The sequence below is a fragment of the Poecilia mexicana genome, unplaced genomic scaffold (genome assembly GCF_051168715.1).
Source record: "Poecilia mexicana isolate PSO_F unplaced genomic scaffold, ASM5116871v1 scaffold_8, whole genome shotgun sequence".
Classification (NCBI taxonomy): domain Eukaryota; kingdom Metazoa; phylum Chordata; class Actinopteri; order Cyprinodontiformes; family Poeciliidae; genus Poecilia; species Poecilia mexicana.
The window spans coordinates 23353759-23374545 of record NW_028263377.1 but is presented as its reverse complement, the minus strand read 5'-3'; the positions used below and the strand labels follow the sequence as shown (position 1 = coordinate 23374545).

Sequence of the window (20787 nt, the reverse complement as noted above, 5' to 3'; positions counted from 1 at the left end):
GGGGTTCATCCAGTGAACCGTCGTGTTTTTGAGTTAAAAAATGTTTAAAGTTGACAGGAAATTTGAATAAATAAACAATGCTAAGCCTGGTGGGGGCACAAATAAAGCCTGGTGGCCTCCAGGCTCATAATCCCTGGTTTCTTAACGTTTTGTTGCATCTGGGAAATGTTTTCATAATTATTGTCTTACTTGAAAGATAAAGCACTATAAAAGATCTATATTTAGGCTCATTTTATTTTTCTGTTTGTTTTACAGCACCGTTATCTGAACAGCGCTTAAAGCAGAAGATAAAGATTTGCTAGCAAAAGTGGTTTGAGACTTTTTCCAGCTTGTTCTCCCTTTCCCTTTTTCATGCATCGCCTTTCTTTGGGCACTTTTTCTTCGTTCCACATTCCAACAACATTCGTGCTAGATTAATTTACCTATGAATGATCCTTAGATGATGTGAGAGTTTTCCTGTGCAGTTATCCCTTCATGAACACAGATTGCTGGAGATGAGCACCTGCCCCCATGGCCATGAAAACCATGAAGTGGCTACGGATGGATGGATGGAAATGATTCCACAGAAAATAGAAAAAATTATCCAAGTAAAAAAATACTTTCATGAAGCAGTCAGGTATGAAATTAAATCTAGCCAGAGTACCAGAGGTCTTGTGTTTTACAGCAAGCACAAAACTGGTTGTGGTGACGTTCCTCAGATCACCACAGAAAAAACAAAACAAAGAGACATCCAAACTAATTATGGCAAACTGGATCCAAAACCCACGTGGAACTGGCTTTAAAGCTGAGCTGAATCTGTCTGATCAAGCAACCAGTGTTAACTGGCATTTACTCCAAAAGAAGATGGTAGCAGACAGAAAAGAAAAGCAGAAAAGAAACGCTTATTGAATACTAAAACAAACAGCTATTTATTGATATTTTAGCAGTTTAATGGTTTTATTAGTACATCCTGGCACAACCGGCCCTTTAAGAGCATTCAGATTTTTGAAATGGCCCAAAATGAAAATGCGTTTGACACCCCCTGGTTCTGATATGGTATAACGTGATAAATTAACTGATAAATTCTAAAATAGAAATTTTATTGCAACAAAAGCATCCAGGATGGCATTTATCCTGAATTTATTTACAATAAACAGGTTTATTTAGCATGTGCTGAACAAAAATAATTTGTAAAAGTAGCCTGTAAGGAGTTAGTAAACCAGAAAGGTTTTTGGCTAAATGTTTTTACAGATTGTTTGCAAAACCAAATGACAAAAAGTCCAACATCACTAACAGTTAATATTAAAGACTGTTACCATCAGAGACGTATAATGCTGCACATTTTAGATGAGTCTTACCAGTTGAACACACCAGGTTTCCAGTCCATCCTGCCTGGACAAAAACCCTGCCATGTCTAAATATATATTTATATATTTTTGCAAGTTTTCACCATCTTGAGACTGGAGGAAAATCTGCAGCACAAGCAAATTTTGGACAAAATTTCTAAAAAGCGCGCTCTCCTTCAAGGCCGTAATGCTTCACTTGGTGTCAGCACTGCACAGCTCTGCATCAAATCCAGAGAGACAGAAGTAATGAGCTGAATCAGTGCTGCTACTAGCAGATTGCAGGGAGAGAAACCATGAACAGCCAACAAAGATAAATTCTCTCTTCGTATTTTGAGGCAGGCAAATGCGAAGGTGGATAGAAAACCTCGTCACAAGCTTTACTTCTCAAGTCTGCAGCGACGTGTAATGGGGGATAGTTGGACACAGAAATGTATCTGGGTTTTTTTGTCTTTTAGAAGGAGCCATAATTTAAAATGCCAGGTACATTTTAGTCACACTTCCAGACTAACTTTACTTCCAAACAAAAACATACAAATATGATGAATAAAGCAGCTTTATTGGGAGTTTGACAGTGCCGCAGTTTTGCAGTATAATGCCCAGGTCTTTGTTAAAATATAAATAAATTGTCAGAAGACAAATTAGGCAAATGTTTACTGAAGCACTGCATGATTTCCCAACATCCTGTATAATAAAGTCACAAAAACTACAAATAAAAATGTTTTCAGGTCTTTGTCATTTGAGTGCACTGCAAAACCTTTTTAAAAAACTTTAATAGAGATCTGCTGTAGTATTTTTGGATGTATTTGACAACACCGTGATAAAAATAATGTCTGACTTGATAGCAGCTACAGATGCATAACATAAGGTTGGAAGACAACCTCCAACAAATCATGCCACCTCCACCACCATGCTTGACAATTGGTACAAGTTAATTTTGCTTTTTTGCTGTATTAGGCTGCATTCACACTGCAGCTCGAAGTGACCCAATTCGGATTTTTTTTTTGCCTGTATCTGATATTTTTATGACAGTCTGAACAACACAGGTTGGGTTTTTTTCAAATGCAATTCAGGCCGCTTGGATATCCGATTCGTATCTGATGTTTTCAAATGTGACCAGAATCTAATGTCATTGATGCTCAACAAATGTCACTTATCTGCATCCTGTAAGTGGGAAAAAAAACAACCATGGCGGACAATAACGAGGATAAAGTTGTTAATGTACAGGCTCCAATTGGACAACTTCAAAATCGTTAGCGTCCATGTTTACTTCAGCAAACACTGAGCACTACTTTTTTTGCGCCGATTGGTAAAACACTGAGCATGCATATTTATCCACTTTAATCCCATCCGTCTCGAGGACATGTCTGCCTCTTAACAACTCTACGTCATGCTTCCATACTTTTCTCATGGAAACCACTCCAAACAAGCCGTGTTTATTTTTAGGTTGCAGTTTCTCTGAGCATTCTTCCGTCTGACCTTGGAGTGAATGTGCTGGGACATTGTCTTCTAGGAAGTTTGACAACTGTACGAAATATTTTCCATCTGCAAATATTGTCTCTCACTGTGCAATGATGTGCATTGGTTGATGAGCAGAAACAGCTGGGAATATTCCAGTGAGACAAGCGGAAAGATTTCTATTTTTAAAGTGGTGGTAAGGCTTGCAGAAGATTAGTTACCCAGTTGGATATAACTAGCAGCACCTTACCAATACTTTACTTCATATATGCTGTGGAAGCAGAAGCAGATATTATTTGGGGCAGGAGTGCCTACAGCTGTACTTGAGATTTTCCTTTAAGTAAAAAAAGAAAATATCTTTGGGATTTTTTATTTTCCAACCCTCTTTTAAAATTATGGATTAAGAAAAAGATCTTTTGTGTCATCTTGTTCGTAGCGCACATCTGTGCGAGTCTGTGGGGGTGGGCACGCCAAATCCTAAATGTTATTGGTCAGTTTACTTTTGTTTATTTGGTGGCTTGACTCTTTTTCTGTAAGCTAAAAATGAATGAGTGGAATTTGAAACCTCCTGTAGTTCTGAGAGCGGTGGTTTGGATCCCGCCTGACATTTTTACCATATGTGCGGTTTTGGCGGTTCGCTGGTTTATAAGATTTTTTTGTAGTTTCGTTAACTGAAGAGCTGACGGGTCACCCAGTTGGCCGACCGTGACATCTGCTGCACTCTTCCTGAGCATCGTGCTAAGACTGCGGGTTAAACAGTTAAATCTAGTCAAAACGTTTGCCAAAAAGAACTAGAAATGAAGCAAACGTCGTTGCTTCACCTTCTCTCCTCTGGACGACTCAGATACACCACCTGAACCTGGGAACCTCCATCCTCTTCCTCTTGTGGCTTTGCTTTCATGTCTTTATGTAGTATAACAAAATATATATATTCCGAAAATATATATTTTTTGTACTGTAGGAAGAAACCGCAGTACTTGGAGGAAATAAACCTGTCACAAAATACAAACCTCAGATCTATCTATGCATTTTGACGTAAATCTCACGCTGACAACAAACGCAAACGAGACAAATGGTGCAATTAAATCTTTTTATTGTGATTTTATTACTGTTGCACACATTTCAGTTTTTTTTCCGTTTTATTTAAAGCATGTTTTTCTATCTCGTATCAACTCTAAGAAATTCACATTTACACAATGCATTTTACATTAGTAGGTAACTACATAGGACATTCAGCGTTTTTTTGGGAAGGGAGGACCAAGTCCTGATGTGTTTGTATCAAGTATTAAAATCTCAGAGATTCACAGTGAGCCTCCCCACAGACATCACTATGCTGCAGATTACATATCTTGATGCCTCTATAATGGAGGTACTTGATAAAACTACTGTACATGCATTAAGTCTGTACAGTAGCGCTCATTTCTGTTGACAAACAGCCTTGTGAAAGTACCTGGCAACATGTTTAAGCTTTCAAAATGCTACATGACCCTAATACATCATATTAACATACAGTATGTGTTCATTGGCAACCTGTTTGTAATGTAAGTCTCTATAATGGTGCCAAGATTTTACAGTTTTCGTGAGTCTCCAAGGCTCCATGTTTGTGACTTCAGTTCATGAAAATCCTTCATTAGTTCTAAAATATATAAAAGAAAGCACATTAAAAAACACAAATGGAAAAAAGATGCAAAATAAAAACATAAGTAACAGTTAAAACATCTGAACTCAAAAAACGTTAGACACTGTACACAGGCACTTGAACTGTGGTACACTCTTTGAGTGCAATCATATCTAATAAGTGCTCACTTAAAAAAATGCTTATTTCAAGATACTACTAATAAACTGGAAATGTAAGGAGAAAATCAATTCAGACCTGCAGAAATGGGGCAAACATGAAATCTAGGGATGCACGATATTGGATTTTTGTTCGATATGCCGATATGCTAAAACTCATTTGGCCGATAGCTGTTACCAATACCGATATTTTTTTCCTATACCTACTTACTGAAACTATATGGCTTTCTCTACTGTGGAATTAAAATACTGTATTATCTTTGTCAATTTAGCCTGCTACCAAATGCAAATGCTAGAAAGAGACTGAAAATGATATAACACTTTCAACTTGCAGTATGGTTACCGTCAAATGTATTCATTTGCTCTATAAAAACACCTTTTATATCGGTGAGTTAATTTTGATGGAATGTCCGATATTACATTTTACATTTAATATCGGCCGATACGATGCCATGCTGATAATATCGTGCATCCCTAATGAAAACTATTCCTTTGAACATGTCTTGCATATTTTTCTGTTTCTTCCCAGGCTGTACATTCTCACAAAGTGTCTGAATCTGTTGGAAAAAGGGGAATACGTCAGCTTTAGGCAGGATGAGTGCACTGTTGGAGGGCTGATGGAACCTCAGCGGGGGGATGGAGATGAAGAAAATTAGTTTTTTTTTTCCCTTTAAATCAACTTTCTGGTCACTCATACGAAGTGTAGCGAAGTCTGCTTTAATGCCAGTCCCTCATGCAGGATCAGGATGAATCACTCCAGCTCTCAATAGAGGAGTGAATCATACACTCCTGTGTGTGTGTGGTTACATGTTCACACCAACATCTGCTACAGAGCTGCAAACTACAGCAGACTTTTGTTTGCTTTCATTTATTACACTGCACTGATTCATGAATCAAAAGTGAGGCAACCAGAAAGTTTAATTGTCTTGGGGTGTTTGTGGCCGAGTGATTGATCCATGCAGAGCCACAAAGGACGTAATGAGTCATTTTCACTGTTTTCTTCCCTCGGCGAGACATTTCCTATCTATCACTAAACTCTAAAAGCGCCGCTAACAAGCTAAAAAAAAATATCTTTCGTTTCCTTAAAGGTTTTGTCTGCATTCACACTCTTGCTGAGAACAAAATGACGAAACTGATACCTCTCGGATATTGTTGGAAAGTGACTCTCTAAGCAAAATGTGTTGTAAGTTGGAGAGTTTCACACTGATTTATTTTATTCTAACATTTGCAATTTGGTTATTTCTAGACAAATCTATGCCAATCCTACAACTGTCATCTGATCAGACTATTCATTCATGTCTCTTATATTCTAATGCAATAAAACATTTTTTCCTACCTAAAAATACCACGTCTACAAACAGGCACACATCCTTTTGATACATATAGGTTATCTGAAACCTGCTCTCCTCACCAACATAGTAAACAAAGGAGACATTACTGTAACTTGTTCAACTTAGCAAGCTAGATATTTTTTGTTTCTAATAAAGAAAAATTGGGAATTTAGTAAAAAACTGAGTGATTTTTACTATTTTTGCCTCTTTGTTAAATAAATATGCATTAAAGTTGCAGGGTTTAGGCAGGGCAAAAAGAGAAAAGATCTTATTTCTTTTGTCTGGCAGATTTTATTTGAGGGATTACTTTGGAAATGAAATTGAACTGTCAGCAAACACAGAAGAAATCTTAAAAGGGCAAATAGTTTTTCACAAAACTTTGACTAAGATTAGACGGACAGTTTGTCGTCTGTGATGAGGTTATGTAGTTGGAGTGAAGCAATTCCCAAAATGGTAACTAAATTAGTTTTCTTTTTTAAAACTTCATTTTTTGTTCTACTTTTCCATCAGCTGGTTCTTTTGAGTTAGCTTAATTGCCATGTTTCGTTTTGCAGTCCACTAGCATTATGGCTAATTGACTGTGAACCACCAAGATTTTATTGTAAATGGCCAATAAGGCTACATTTACAGAAGACCATTGCCTGGAAACTGCCGGTATTTTCCAATGTTAATTGGGGAAATTTTCCTCTTGCGCACCTTGAGTCAGCTGTAGTTGTCATGCCAGGCCACTAGATGGCGCTGTGGTTTTAGCTCATCGTCAAACGCGCATGCACTTTTGGCCCTGATGCTGCGTTCAGACCGAACACGCTTTGCTTGTCACAAACACCTCTGGCTTCAGCAGCTTTGAAGTCAAACGCCTGATGCTTATGCTGCGTTCACACCAAAAGCAGCTGATTTGAGCATCAGGCACATCTGGATACATTCAGAGTCTATATGGACGCACATCAAAATCGTGCTAGACCTGAGTTGGGACGAGCCGTTGTTTTCCGTTGCTGGTCTGTTTGTACAATGGCGAAAGAAACTGAGAGAGTGACACCAAATTATTATGCAGTGAAAGCTTCTGCAGTCATAGCGGAGGCTCAGATGACGAACATTTTATGTTCAGTTTCTATTGAACAAAAAACAGTGACGGTTGATAACGGCACAATGCGCGTTGGAGCTCCTTGAATTTTTTTCCTTTCTTTCTTTGAACAATGGCAGATGAAACACTGTCTAGGTTTTATTTATTGAAATCAACAGAATGTGTCTACGTGTTTGAATTTACCAGATAATTTAGAGGAGTTGTGAGTTTTCATAAGCTAGCTGGGCGGTGACGACGGTCGCTATCAGCAATGTTTTCATCTCACTTGAGCCCAGTTTGACCACCAGCTAACCGGCATCAGTGCCTGGATCTCCAACCACAGGCCATTATGTCACATAGCCGAGTCTCTGATTGGTTGATGCGCCGCGTTGAGCAGTGAAAGTTCAGATTTTCCAACTCCAGCATCGCGTTGGATGCGCGTCAAACGCTCAAAACGCTTTAAGTCACGCAGCGCTAGATGCGTGAAACGTCCACATAGGCTTTGAACGTAAACCAGACGTGCCTGACGCTCAAAATGTGTTTGGCGTGAACACAGCATTAGCTTCCACCTCATTGTAAACAATAACCCGTCTCCCCTTAACGAAGTGCTCATGTAACACATTATTTAAACTACTGGTGCTGGTTGAACGGACAAGAATCTGGTTCACTACCCAGATATAAGCCAACAATTTGCACTGATAACATCAACAGTACGTAAACAACCAAATCAAAGTATTTATTTCGCTACTGTCTATTTTAAATTGTCTAAATACTCATTTAATCTCAGTCATACTACAAGTTAAATCCTGAGAATCTATGTGCCACTGTAAGCAATGAATGCAGTCAAGCTCGGCTACAGTATGTGTCCTTTACATGGTATTTAAGCTCACTTCTACAGTCGCTTCAAGCAGCAGGAAGGGGCACGTTAAAGGGGGGCATTCCATAAAAAAAGATGCCACCAGGCCTGAGATGCAAGCCTGTGCTTAAGTGCTTGATTTCAACTGGGAAATGCAGTGAATGTCGGGTGGTTCTGCATTGGAAAATGAAAATATGATGTCACACTGAGGCTTCAGCAGGAACTGTGTTGCAAGCAGAGGGTAAATGAAGCTAAAACCCTGAGGTAATTACTACCCGCCTCCCAGGTAAGCCTTGTGTAAGTAAGGCTGTGTGTTTTACGGTAGGAGTGAGCTTGTGGAGGTGGAAGTGCCGGCTTCCTCTGAGGGCTGTCCCAATTTCACCGAAGAATGACTGTGGATGGGATTCCTCCTGCAGATTTGATTTTTTTTTCTGGTCCCAAACTCATTTAAGAAGTTTAATTAGCAGTCGTGATCCTTTTTTGTTTGCTTGTTTGTTTTTTGGCTCCGTAAATGGATTCCCCCCACCCCCGTTTCCCTTCAGACGACTCATCGCGGTGAGTCAGCAGCAGCGCTGAGTCCAGAGACGTTCCTCTCACGTTGCACATCCAGTGAAGGCAGCCTGCTGATTCGGTCGTGTAACTAAAGCCTCGAAATGAAAGAACCGCACAAACACAAACATGAGACAAACATTATGAACATGAAGCTGCTGAAATACAATCCCTGGAGGCACTGCTAGAGAGGGAGTTTATGTCTGTTGCACACAGGAAGAGCCAGCTAATTATTCAAAAAAACGTTAATTACTGAGCAGCCTCATCAAAACATGAGTCACTAGGATGAATCCTTGTAGCCGTTCTCAAACAATGACATTAAGATTGGTCATTAAATGAAAGGGAAGGAAGAAATTCCAGAAAAAGCTGGGAATTGCTCATGGCACCCCTGCTGTCTTTGGATCTCTGATGCCAACAGAGAAAGACAGGAAGGGAAAAAATGCCCTTCAAATAAAGAAAAATAATACTAAAAAAAAAGCATAAACATGGAATTAAAAACTGAGATGTCGAAAGGGAAGTACAGGTTAATCTGGCAGCTCCTAAAACTATGTTGCATGTCGTTATACGTGTTCTTGTTTGATATTGCCATAGATTCAGGGTCCAGGCACGCTATATGACAGTTTGACTCCACATGCAGGGACGAAGAGTCTCCGTTGGCTGCCCCAAGCATACTGGAGGGTTGTGTACGTTTTTCTGTGGCCACTTGAATTATGAATCGATGTCTTGTTTTTACATTCTCTGCGTGGCACCCCCTTCCTTCTGCTCCCTGCCAATTCGTCCTCCTCTTCTTCCTTAGACTTCGGGTGGAGGCGAGTCGGGCTGGGGGCTTCCATCTACCCTCACCACTGCAGAGAAGAAATAATGAGAAATACGTCACGAGAGAGAAATTTCTCACTTGTGCCATCGCGGTTTAATCCCAAAAGGCTGCCTCCTCTAAACAAACTCTTCCCTGAAGGGGGCCCTGTGGTGTTATGGATCCATCCGAACCACTTAAGCTGAAGCCATTAGCTAGATGCGGATGGGAAACAAACGCTCCAGTTTCCCACAAACCTCTTAACCTGTCGTATATTGAGGGGAGCCAGGGAAACGCCTCAGGAATGCAGAGACGATTCTGAGCGGACCCCGAAGTGCACTGGGTGTTTTCTTTTCTTTATCAATGCATCTTTGTGTCAGGGAAGAGCAACGCAACCAATTTTATCTTTAACGTTTCGTCAAAAGCTTCCAAGAGAACCACCCGAGAGAAACTTTAACACAAATTTCATCAATATATCTGCACTGAGATTAGTAAACCGGACCTCTCAGCTTCCTGTCTGGTCTGACCAGTGATGGCCAAAGTCCAGAACTTTCTTCCTGCTTGTTTAAACAGGAACCATCAGCAGAGCCGAAGCTCTCAAACACTGGAAGCAAAGATATCTACTCAGTTTCCTGTGTTAGACGTAAAGTTTTCAATAACTTCAATTAATTTTATACTTTATCAATTAATTTAGTTATTTTTTGTAAAATAAATTCATACAAAATTAGATTAAAGCCTCACAAAATTTGACATGAATTTTGTAAAATGTATAAAAATTTTTTTACAAAAATGTACATTTTGTAAAATTAATTTTACATATATATTTTTTACGTAATTCATGTAATATTTTGTGATTTTACATAAATTAAAAAAATATGTAAAAGTTATTACATATATAAATTATTTTACAATTATAAATACATTTATGTAAAATCTATTTTAAATTTTAAACGTACATGTAAATTTTTTGTAAGAAGAGAAACCCTTAAAAAATTCAAATTCAAAAGTTTTAAAGTCAGAACAATAATTATGGAAAGATCAATTTCAATTAAAGATGTCCATTTATGGAAAAAAATTACCAGTGAGATGAAATAATCTGAATCTCAAGAAATTTGAAATTATGTGTTTTTAAAAAAAAAATACATCTGTGTATTTTTTAAAAACACACAAATGTTCTTCTTTCTCTGTCTTCTATGTAAAATGATCTAAACACAATTTCCACAGCTTTCACTTCACCATCGTGACACATTTTCCTTGATCCCAGATGTACACAGATGTGTGTACATCTGTGTGTATTCTGAGTTAAATAGTTTTTTTCTTTATGTAAATGGGAGGCAGATTTAAGTTTATACTTTCTGCTCCTTTTTTATTCATGATTCCTTTGAGTTGTTACATGTGCTATTAAAATGTATTATTGAGTGAATGAAATAAAAATGAAGTGAAATTGTTCTGTCAGATCTATGAAAAAACCTTTTTCTCTCATGGGTTTTTCAGTTTTCTAATATGTAAAATTAATCTTAATCTTTCTTATTTAAAATAGCATTTCAATATTTTTGTGACTTCCAGATATTTACTCTGAATTTGGCCTTTGTTTGGCTTAAATATATATTTTAAAATGTCAAATTAGTTGTTTAACCACTTAATCCATTGTTTTACTTCCCTTTGCACAAAAAATAGTATTATGTGTATTAGACGTGCTTTTATTACTTTAGCAATAACATTAAATGAACATTTCCTCCTTGTTGCACTGCTGTACATAAATATTTTGTCATATTTCTGCTACTGACTCGTTTTTCTACAGGGAAAAAAATCGACACATTAAAACTATTATCTCAGCAGAAGAAAGACGAGTTTTGTAAATAATAAATCAGATGAAGCTGCCCTTGAGGCTTAGTTCAGGCTTTCTACCGTTTTCACATTAGATCAAGAAGCCTTGCACCTTTCTTCAGAGGTTTTCTGGGAAGAGCCTCTGGAGCAAACCGCAGCCATGCAGGAGGAATGATGAATCCCTCCTGACGTGGTAAAACCTCAGGCTCTGTCAGAATCAGCTGAAGACTTATTATAGTGGGAAAGATTTGTTCCCAGGAGAGCAACCAGAAGTTCCCATATTTTAAAATATTTTTAAAAATACTTTAAATACAGTGACTCGGAGTTGTTTATCGTGTCTGATTATAGCGACTTGCATTCCCAAAGGGAAAATCAACAAGCCTAAATGACGAAATCTGTTTTAAGAGGAGCAGATTCCCACTTCTTCTTCCACTGAATGTAGGTATTTTCAGTTTTTATGTTTTTTACAGCTAGAAACCAGTGATCAGGACTGAAAGTCTGGGTGTAGTGATGAACTCAGTGTCTCTGAACATTTAGACACATAAAGGTGATTACAAAGTTGGTCTTCTATCACCAGAACATTTCCAGGATTAAAGGACTAATGTTCCAGCAACATCTAGAGAAACTCACCCATGCATTTATCTTTAGTCTGATCCTAAAAGCTGTTTGATAACAGAGAGACTTGTTTCTCCAGTCATGAGTCACGCCTTGTGTATTCCTGAAACTGCATTGCTCATCTTGCAGTGAGAACACTTTATTTCACAGTAACTTTGAAATGTATAAAGTTACGTACATGTGATGGAGCTCCTGCTTGCAGATCAGATTCTGAAACTCAACCGTTCCTGTAAACTTGAGATAAATGTTCTTCTTTCTCTGTCTTCTATGTAAAATTATCTAAACACAATTTCCACAGCTTTCACTTCACCATCGTGACAAATTTTCCTTGATCCTTGAAAAAGTCGATTTGTATTTGCTTATATCATAGTCTGGAAGAAGTTGAATTTTCAGAAATTTAACACTGATGCTGCATTTACACCAAACACTTTTCGCACACCAGGTTTGCATTCCAAGTCTATGTGGAGGCGCGTCAAAATCGCTCTGGACGCTCGTTGGAATGAGCCGTTGTTTTCCGTTGCTGCTGTTTTTGTACAATGGTGGATGAAATTAAGAAAGTGGCACCAAAATATTGTGCAGTGAATGCTTCTGTCGTCATAACGGAGGCTCAGATGTCTTTGCTGAACATTTTGTGTTCAGTTTCTTTTGAACAAACAACGGCGACGGTGGATAACGGCACAACGCGCATTGGAGGCTTTGGCCTTTTTTTCCTCTACTGGTTATTTTGAACAATGGTAGATGAAATATTGAGTATCTAGATTTTATCTACTGAAATCAACAAAATGTGTCCGTCGGGAACGTGTTTGAATTTACCCAGTGATTCAGAGGTGTTGGGAGTTTCACAAGCTAGCTGGGCGCTGATGACGGTTGCAGTCAGCTGTGTTTTGGTCTCACCCGAGCCCAGCTTGACGACCTGCTGACTCGCATCGGTGCCTCCATCTCCTGGCAGGACACAAACTACAGAACGCTCCGTCACATAGCCGAGTCTCTCTGATTGGGTGACGCTCCGCAGATTTTCCAACTCCAGCATCGGACACAGTGGACGCGCGTCAAATGCTCAAAATAGCGCATCACTACATGCACAAAACGTGCTGCGTTTGGTGTGAACGCAGCGTAATCCTCACTCTATCGCTGCAAAAACACAAAATCCTAACAAGTACAGTTAGTCTAGTTTCTAGTGTAAATATCTTAGTACATTTGAAATAAGACAAAACTAACAGGAAACTTTTTTTGTTTTAAGTTAATAATTTCTTAATATTGATGAAAAAGTAGTATTTCCATTTGTAGATTATTTCACTTACAAGACATTTTTCCCATGTCATGAGTTAATTTTTCTCCCAGTGAAACCACCCAATATTAAGGAATTATTTACTTAAAATGAACCTCAATTTCTTGCTAAAATTACTTAGGATTTACACTAGAAACTAGACTAAAAATACTTGGTAAAATGTTTTGTTTTTGTACTGACCTTGCAGATATTGTAATCTTTTAAGCTATTTTTGTTTAGTTTTTCGGGGGGTCAAATATAGGACAGAGATGCTCGGTAGAGCACTAGAGCAAGGCTGAGGCTCTTGTTTAAATTTTAAACTCCATCTATATGCATGATTGAGAGGGGCGAGGAAGTAAAGGGGGTGAGGGGCTGCAGAGATAGACGGTTCTTTGATGAGCTGACAGAAATGAGGCCACGCTCCCTTCGTGAAGCATCTCTCACCCTTCACCAGTGACTCATGCAGGGAATACCCCTTTCTGAAAGCTGTCAGTCACATCGAGGGGCATTTTCCTCGCTCTACTTCCTTTCATAAAAGCGTACTTGACGTATGACGAATGAAACTGCTCCCGTTTCTCTTACCCACCAGCAAAACATGTTTTGTTTTGTTTGTTTTTCTTCCGGAAACAGGAAACCCCCTGCGATTATAATGGGTTTATAGTGTGAATTCTGTTGGTTGAGGAGGAATCCACAGCCTCTTTTATGTGACCTTTTTTTAAACCGCCTTCACACAGACAAGTGGTGCTAAATGCCAATTAGCACCTGTTAAACAGCGATGCTAGATCCGACTTGGAAACCCAAAAAGACTGGGCCTGGATCCCATCTCGTAACACCTGCTAATGAGCCAACAAGTTAACGAGGGGACAGGGTTAACCAGCCAGACATTGAGTCAGTGAACCAGAGCCAAGCTGATTCTCCAGTATAAAGCCTTTTATTGTTTTGTTTTGTTCTTCCTGATTGGAAGAAAGGAAGGAGGTTTTTAGAACAAAAAACTCAATAAAAATTATTCTGTTTGAGAATCTTGATAAATGGCTCTTATAGCAATTACAAAAATATTGTGATTTCTCAGTGCGGTAGCCTAAAGAACCTAAAACAAAACACTTTAATGAGGGTTTACTAAACCCAATCTGTCTTTAATCCACCACAATAAGGGAAACGCATGTTATAGCAACAGCTGTAATTAGAAAAACTAACATTTAGATTTGTTTGCTCCACTTCTGACTGGCATTGCGCTCTTTACACACATGGACAAAATTGTTAATGGAAGAAAAACCCACAATGGTCACAGAAATGACTTGAACCTGACAAAGATAATAATAAATACAAAATCTGTGAAAATGAGCAAATGAAAGTCAGACATTGCTTTTCAAACATGCTTCACCAGAATTATTTTTAAAAAATAAACTCATGAAACAAGTTATTTATGTGACCATTGTGGGGTTTTTCCTCCATTAACTGAGGGGTACAAAGAATTGCGTCCACCTCTTTATATTAGGAAGCCACACATTGCCTCACTTTTGTTCATATAATCAGTGTTTTGTTTTTTTTTGCTAGTAAGAATTTAACTGCTAGGACATGAGAGGCCTGGCACTTGAACTCCAGATATAATCTCTTCACAACAACATATTGGGTCGTCTCAAACTTTAACTACATATTTACTGGCTGTAATAATTCTTTAAATACTCAGATGGCTTTGAAATTATTAAAAAATAATGCTACCATAACTTATAATCTGCAAAAGTAAACTTTTTTTGTGCCTAATGAATCTTACCCACCTAGAAAAACAAAAGTGTCACCTCCTGGCCAGTGTGTGTAGCCTCTGTTCCAGCTATGAACTGTCTTGTTTTTTTTTTTTTTTGCTTCACTTAAATCCAAAAACTCAGTATGTCCTTTATTGTTGCTAATAAAATTTACCACTAGAAAAATTCCTACTTCAAAGGCCTTTTTTAGTCAAGAAACAAACGTTTTCTGTTCACAGCCATAAAGCGTGACAGGCTTCACTCTGTGTGTCACGGTAGAAGTAAATGTATCATCCATGGAAACATGGCACTTATTTGATTTTGTGGCCATGACTCAAAAAACTGTTTTAAAAGTTAATGTTTCTTTTTAAATCTAAGGAGAGTCAGTAATTTTTTTTATGTTTCCAGGATCTGCTTTAATGTGAAGCAAAGTATTTGACGTAAAATAAAAATGAAGACCAGAAAAATACAAAGATCAGTGATCAAAGCAATTACAATTTAACAAAATCAGCTAGTTTAAACCCGAGCAACCACATATGGTGCATCTTCCAAATAATACACGAAAACCCCCACAAACAAGTGAAAATAAACCTATTTCGTTATTTTACCGTAATTCAGAGCTGAATTGCGGTCAAATATGAGCTCAATCAACTCCAGATATTTAAAGTGTTAATTCAAGACACTGGATTGAATCTTACAGGAGCAAAACAACCTTAATGAGATGCCAGTAAATTGTGCCGTGCTGCATTTATTTTGCACGAAACATCAGGGTGTGGTTTGCAAATGGATACTGATCAGTGAAGGAGCTTTCACATGCATGTGTTCAGCTCTGTGATGCACAAATGAGAGAAAGCTAACAAACTACCGTACTGTAAAGTTCATCTGTGTTTATCCCTCTTAATGCACTCCACCAATAGAAGCAAATTGAGTGCATCGTAAATTGCTTTATAATAGATCAGCAAAGTGCATAATGTTGGTTCCATGCCAGAGTTCATTTACTGAGTTCATCTTACAAAAACCTTTTTCGATTTTGTCTGGCTTGATGGCGAATCAGACCTTAAAATACTTCCTAACATCCCAGGAGGAAAATATAAACCAGAGAAGACAGATATAGATCAGACGTTGGTACATTACCTCTGACATGTACAGATCCAAACTGAAAGGGTTTTAGAAACCCTTTTCTACGTCCTTCGCCCTTATTTTACTGAACCTCCGCCTCAGATTCTCACGTTTCCAGATGTTTTCATGCAGAATCCCCAAACAGCCTTTGGAAGCTAAATCAGGTGTAAATTCAGCTCTTACACCTGATTGACCTTAATGACCGTAATCCAACCACATGACATCATTCTGGGATTAAAGTCACAATTTTGAGTTTAATTATAGAATTCAGGCTTTATTCTCATAATTCTCACTTTCATCAGAGTATTATGACCCTTTTTCTCAGAATTCTGACTTTTGATCTCACATCAAAGTCAGAATTTTGACTTTAATCTCAGAATCCTAATTTATCCTCAAAATTCTGACTTTGAATCAGAGAATTTTACTGTTTTTTCTGTAATTTTAACATTAAACTCAAAATTTATGCCTTATTCTCAGAATCCTGACTTTTTTCTCAGAAGATCAAAGTCAGAATTCTGAGATTAAAATAACAATTTTGACTTTAATCTCTGTTTTCTTTTCAGAATTTAGATTTTATCCTCAGAATGTCGACTTTAAATCTGAGAATTATGACTTTTTTCTCAAAATTCTGAGAATAAACTCAAAAATTTGGCCTTAATCTCACAATTTGGATTTTTTTCTCAGACGTTTGACTTTAATCTCAGAATTCAGATTTTTAATTTGATAATTATGGCTTTTTCCCCCCCTGAATTCTGACATTAAGATCAAAATCTTGGCCTTAATCTCAGAATCCTGACTTTTGCTCTCAGAAGATGAAAGTCAGAGTTGGTGGGGTTTTTTATTTCTGTGCTGTAGCGAGCCCAGGGTTCTATGATGAAATGTCAGATATTACAAAGTGAAGTGGAGCCTCCAGATCATTATTTCTATGTAATACAGCCATAAAACCTTCAGCTTGCTGCATCAAGCCAAAGAGAAACCACTTTTCCAACCTTAGTAATAGTACACACAAAGCATAAGAAGGCACATTTTCAGGCTGGTATTAGTTGGCTTTCATCTAAGTTTCTGAAAATGCTTTCTCCTTAATGGCAGTGTTTTGGTGCAAACCTGAAAGCTTACCTATTTGCTCCTGTGTGTGTGAGCGTGACGGCTGAGGCTGGGCTTCAGCCTGTGCGTGCTGCTGCTGCTGCTGGTCCTGCAGACTCTGAGTGTCGACTGAGATGCCGCTGTCGCTGTGCAGCTTCTCTCCCTCCGGTGTTACCATCTGGTTGTTTGTAGCCGCACGGTTATTAGCTGGTTGCTTGTTTTGCTTGCAGCTATTCCACCTGTGAATGAGTAAAACAGAAAACCACACTTAATTCTTGATTAAATTTGCTTGAGGTCTTTCTCATTTGCATAGATTAGTAATGTTTGTTTGGTTTTTTTTTTAACCAGCCTTTACAAACTTTATTCTTGCTATATTTTTGTATAACTGAGCAATTTGCATGATTTTAAAGTAGCTGTACCTCCAGTATCATGGCATCTACAGGCAGATTGCAAACTTCAGTGTTGGTCTACACTGTAAAAACAAAATCTTACTAAGTATTTTTTGGTCTAGTTTCTAGTACAAATATCCTAGCACACTTGAAATAAGACAAAACTAACTTACAGGAAACTTTCTAGCAAGATATAGAGGCTTGTTTTAAGTAAACAATTCCTTAATATTGATGAAAACGTTCTAGTTCCATTGGCAGATTATTTCACTTGTAACAAAACATTTTCCCATATTGTAAGTTAATTTATCTGCCAATAAAATAAGTACAATTTCATCAGTATTGAAGAATTATTTTATTAAAATAAGCCTTTACATCTTCCTGAACAGTTACTTAAAGTCTACTAAGATATTTGCATTAGAATCTAGACCAAAATTACTTGGTAGGATTTTGTGTTTTTGCAGTGTGGTACTCCTTTGGCCTCAATGCTGACACAATATTACAGCTATTAAGGCCTAATTCTGCATTTTCTTTTAATTAAGAGATTAAAAACGCTGCTTTGAATACCGATTTTGGCAAAAAGGGGGGAAAATGACAGCCATAATTTGTTTGCCAGGAAATAATTGGATATAACAACACAGAGCCTAATTTCCACAAACACAAACATGTTTTCAAGGAGCAACATCTCCATTTGATTGCACCCACTTCACAATCAAATAAACACGTTTTCCATTGCTTATGCTGCAGCACACAGGGCAGTTTTGCTTATATATTTGTCACTGAGATAATAGTTTTAGAAGATCGACTCAGACATCACTCTTCAGCTCCTTTGGGATGTGTTAAAGGCTCTGTGATGTGTTTTTTGTATCTGCATAATATTCAGTGGAAAGGTCCTGTAAAACGTGCAATAATCATCCAATTCATCAACCAACTCAACTGACAACAATCAAAGTAATCTTTACATGTTTATCTAAGCGTTAGCTAAATCTACAGTCATATAATGTGTGAATAAATGTAATCAGTTCTCCGAAGTTGCGTGAGATAACGATTTAAAAATTCAGGACGTTTTGAATGAAACAGAGCAGTTAACACCTCTTATAAATGTCCGCCTGTTGTCAAACTCTCAGCGTTTTATCATTTGTTTATGCATAACGAAGGGTAAATGTGGAGCAGATGTGTGTGGCACTCAAATTTCCCTTGGTTGGCATGTTTTAGACAATCAATGCATCTAATCAGCTTGTTTACTTGCTTCAAATGTGTGTCTGCCTGAATTTGTATCTGTCAGTAGGATGGATTGGAGCTGCAGCCTCATGTCCTCAGCAGTCTGTGATCGCTGTAATGCATAAAGATTTGTTTTTCTTCCTTGAAGGAAACCATAATCATGGCTCGTTTAAAGAAATTCATCAGTTGGATTGAATATTTCTTCACTTCAGTGTAAATGTTTTTTTTGTCTCTTTGGACCTAAAGAGGAACGATCTAGAATCAACACAAAGGTTCAGTTATTACAGCTAAACACCAGCGATGAGGCCCGAGTCGTGATGGACTCTGACCTCAACCTTCAGAGCCACATAAAGACAGTTACAAAGTCGGTCTTCTGTCACCTGAGCACACTTAGTGTTTAGTATAGAGTCAAGAGGGCCACATAAAAAGCTACGGTGGGCTGGATTTGGCCCACGGGCCTCGAGTTTGACACATGTGACCTAGAGAAACTCATCCATGCCACTCAGCAAATCAGTCCAGAATGCTGCTGCTGCTGTTCTGACTACAACCAGGAAGACATCAACCAGATCTAAAGTCCTTCCACTGGCTATCTCAGAGAACAGATTTAAAATACTGTTTATAAATGACTGAACAGCTTAGCACCTGAGGTACCAAATCCAAATTGGTTTTTCATTCAGAAAAGCTTTTGACTGACCTCTTAAACACAAAGTACGCCACCAGGCCGACCACACCAGCAGCCAGGATTGAGCAGTAAATCGGGATTAGGTTTTCGTTGAAGCCCCGGCCGAGAAAGTGAGGAGCGCCGCCGCTTAACGTGGTCGTCTCTCCGCTCGGGAACGGGCTGATCGAGCCATCTGGGTCGGGGTAATCGGGAAAATTCGATGCTTCACTGTTTGTGATTGGAAAGTCTGTAGGCATGTTTGGGTCTGTATGGAGGAAAACAGAGGAGAAAGGGTTAATTTCAAGGCCTTGGGAACCTCGTTAAGGTGAAAAGTTCCACAAACCAGTTGAAGTCCTAGAATATTTAAAAAACAGTCTTTCAGCAGAAACGTATGGCCAAGCAGAAATAATTCACCAAACCAAAAAGACACCGGTCTGCAAACAGAAAAGTCAAAGATCCAACTCTGTTAGACACCAACAGCGAAAACACCAATAATTGTGCTTCCATTGATGTAGTTAAAACAATCATTCCTTAATGGAGGATTTTCCCCTCCACTAAACAAACTAACTTTAATTAAACTCTGGATCTTCCTACATTTTTCAGTTATATTACCGAGATACAAAATTGATTTATTGTAAGACCCTTCTTATTTTTATCTAAATGTCAACGAACATATGTCACACATGAGTTGTTGTAAAATTTCTACATTTTGTTCCCCAGACTGGTAAGCCTAAAACACTTTAAAGCTGCAGTAAGTAACTTTTATTAAAACATTTCGTTTTTTTCACATTTTTGTTGAAACTGTCACAATGTCATGACAGTATGCTGAGAAACAGATAATCTGTGAAAAAAATTGAGTTCCTCTGCCTTCTCGCAATGTTAACTAGAAGCAACCAATCAGAGCCAGGAGGCGGGTTTCAGCGAAGCCAATCATGCTTGTGTACGCGCTGCCTGCCACAAATACTAAGGCTAGTTATAACAGCAAACAATGACAGCAGATAACTGTAAGTTAATACATTGAACTGTCACGTACACAAGGATGATTGACAGCGCTAAGACCTAATTGGTTGGTTTTGGTGTATTTCTTCAAACAGCAACAGATTATCTGTCTCGTAACATACTGTCACAACATGGTGACAGTTTTAAAAAACATGTAGAAAACATATTTTTGTAAAAGTTAAATGTTCATTGGATGTTTCTCGTGAAGCAATTGAACCTCCAGAATAAAATATGTATATTTATTTTCATTCAACAGTTTGTAAGAGATAGAGATCTTGTTTTGATGACACAGAGCTTGTAGACTTGGTGGTGATTAGTGTGCAACCAGATGTCTGATGCAGCAGCTGCTTCTGATAGACAGATGGGATCTGGAGAAGTTGCTGTGAGCAGGAAGAAGGAATGTTTCTCAGCATCGACAGGAAGGAGGGGGTGGCAAATTTATGACATCCACCGGCCCAGACCAGACCTGGCATGGGCCGCGCACACCGGGTTTCTTCTCATCGCATGCGCATATGTGCGCGTTGCATGGCCTTAAGGCCATATGGATCCTTGGAAAACTGAGTGTGGAGGTCATCTTTCTGGTGGAAGCCTGTGCTAAGGCCAGAGATATCGGCAGATCGCTGCAACTGAAGGTATCTGGTTTCTGTCATCGCAAAGCCTGCAGAGACGTCAAGCTTCCTAGATTGTCCTGTTTCCTCTTTAATGAC

The 20787-nt window shown here is 38.3% G+C and overlaps 1 protein-coding gene across 1 annotated transcript in view; it reads right to left on the bottom strand.

Moving 5' to 3' along the window:
- Positions 1-3856: 3856 nt before the first annotated feature.
- Positions 3857-20787, bottom strand: part of ngfra (nerve growth factor receptor a (TNFR superfamily, member 16)) — a 41208-nt gene continuing 24277 nt past the window's right edge. The window contains exons 4-6 of the mRNA XM_015009823.2: positions 19115-19346; positions 16847-17052; positions 3857-9215 (exon numbers count right to left, since the gene is read on the bottom strand). Coding sequence (XP_014865309.2) covers positions 9163-9215; positions 16847-17052; positions 19115-19346 — 491 coding nt within the window. The 3' untranslated portion in view covers positions 3857-9162. The remainder of the gene's footprint in view (positions 9216-16846; positions 17053-19114; positions 19347-20787) is intronic.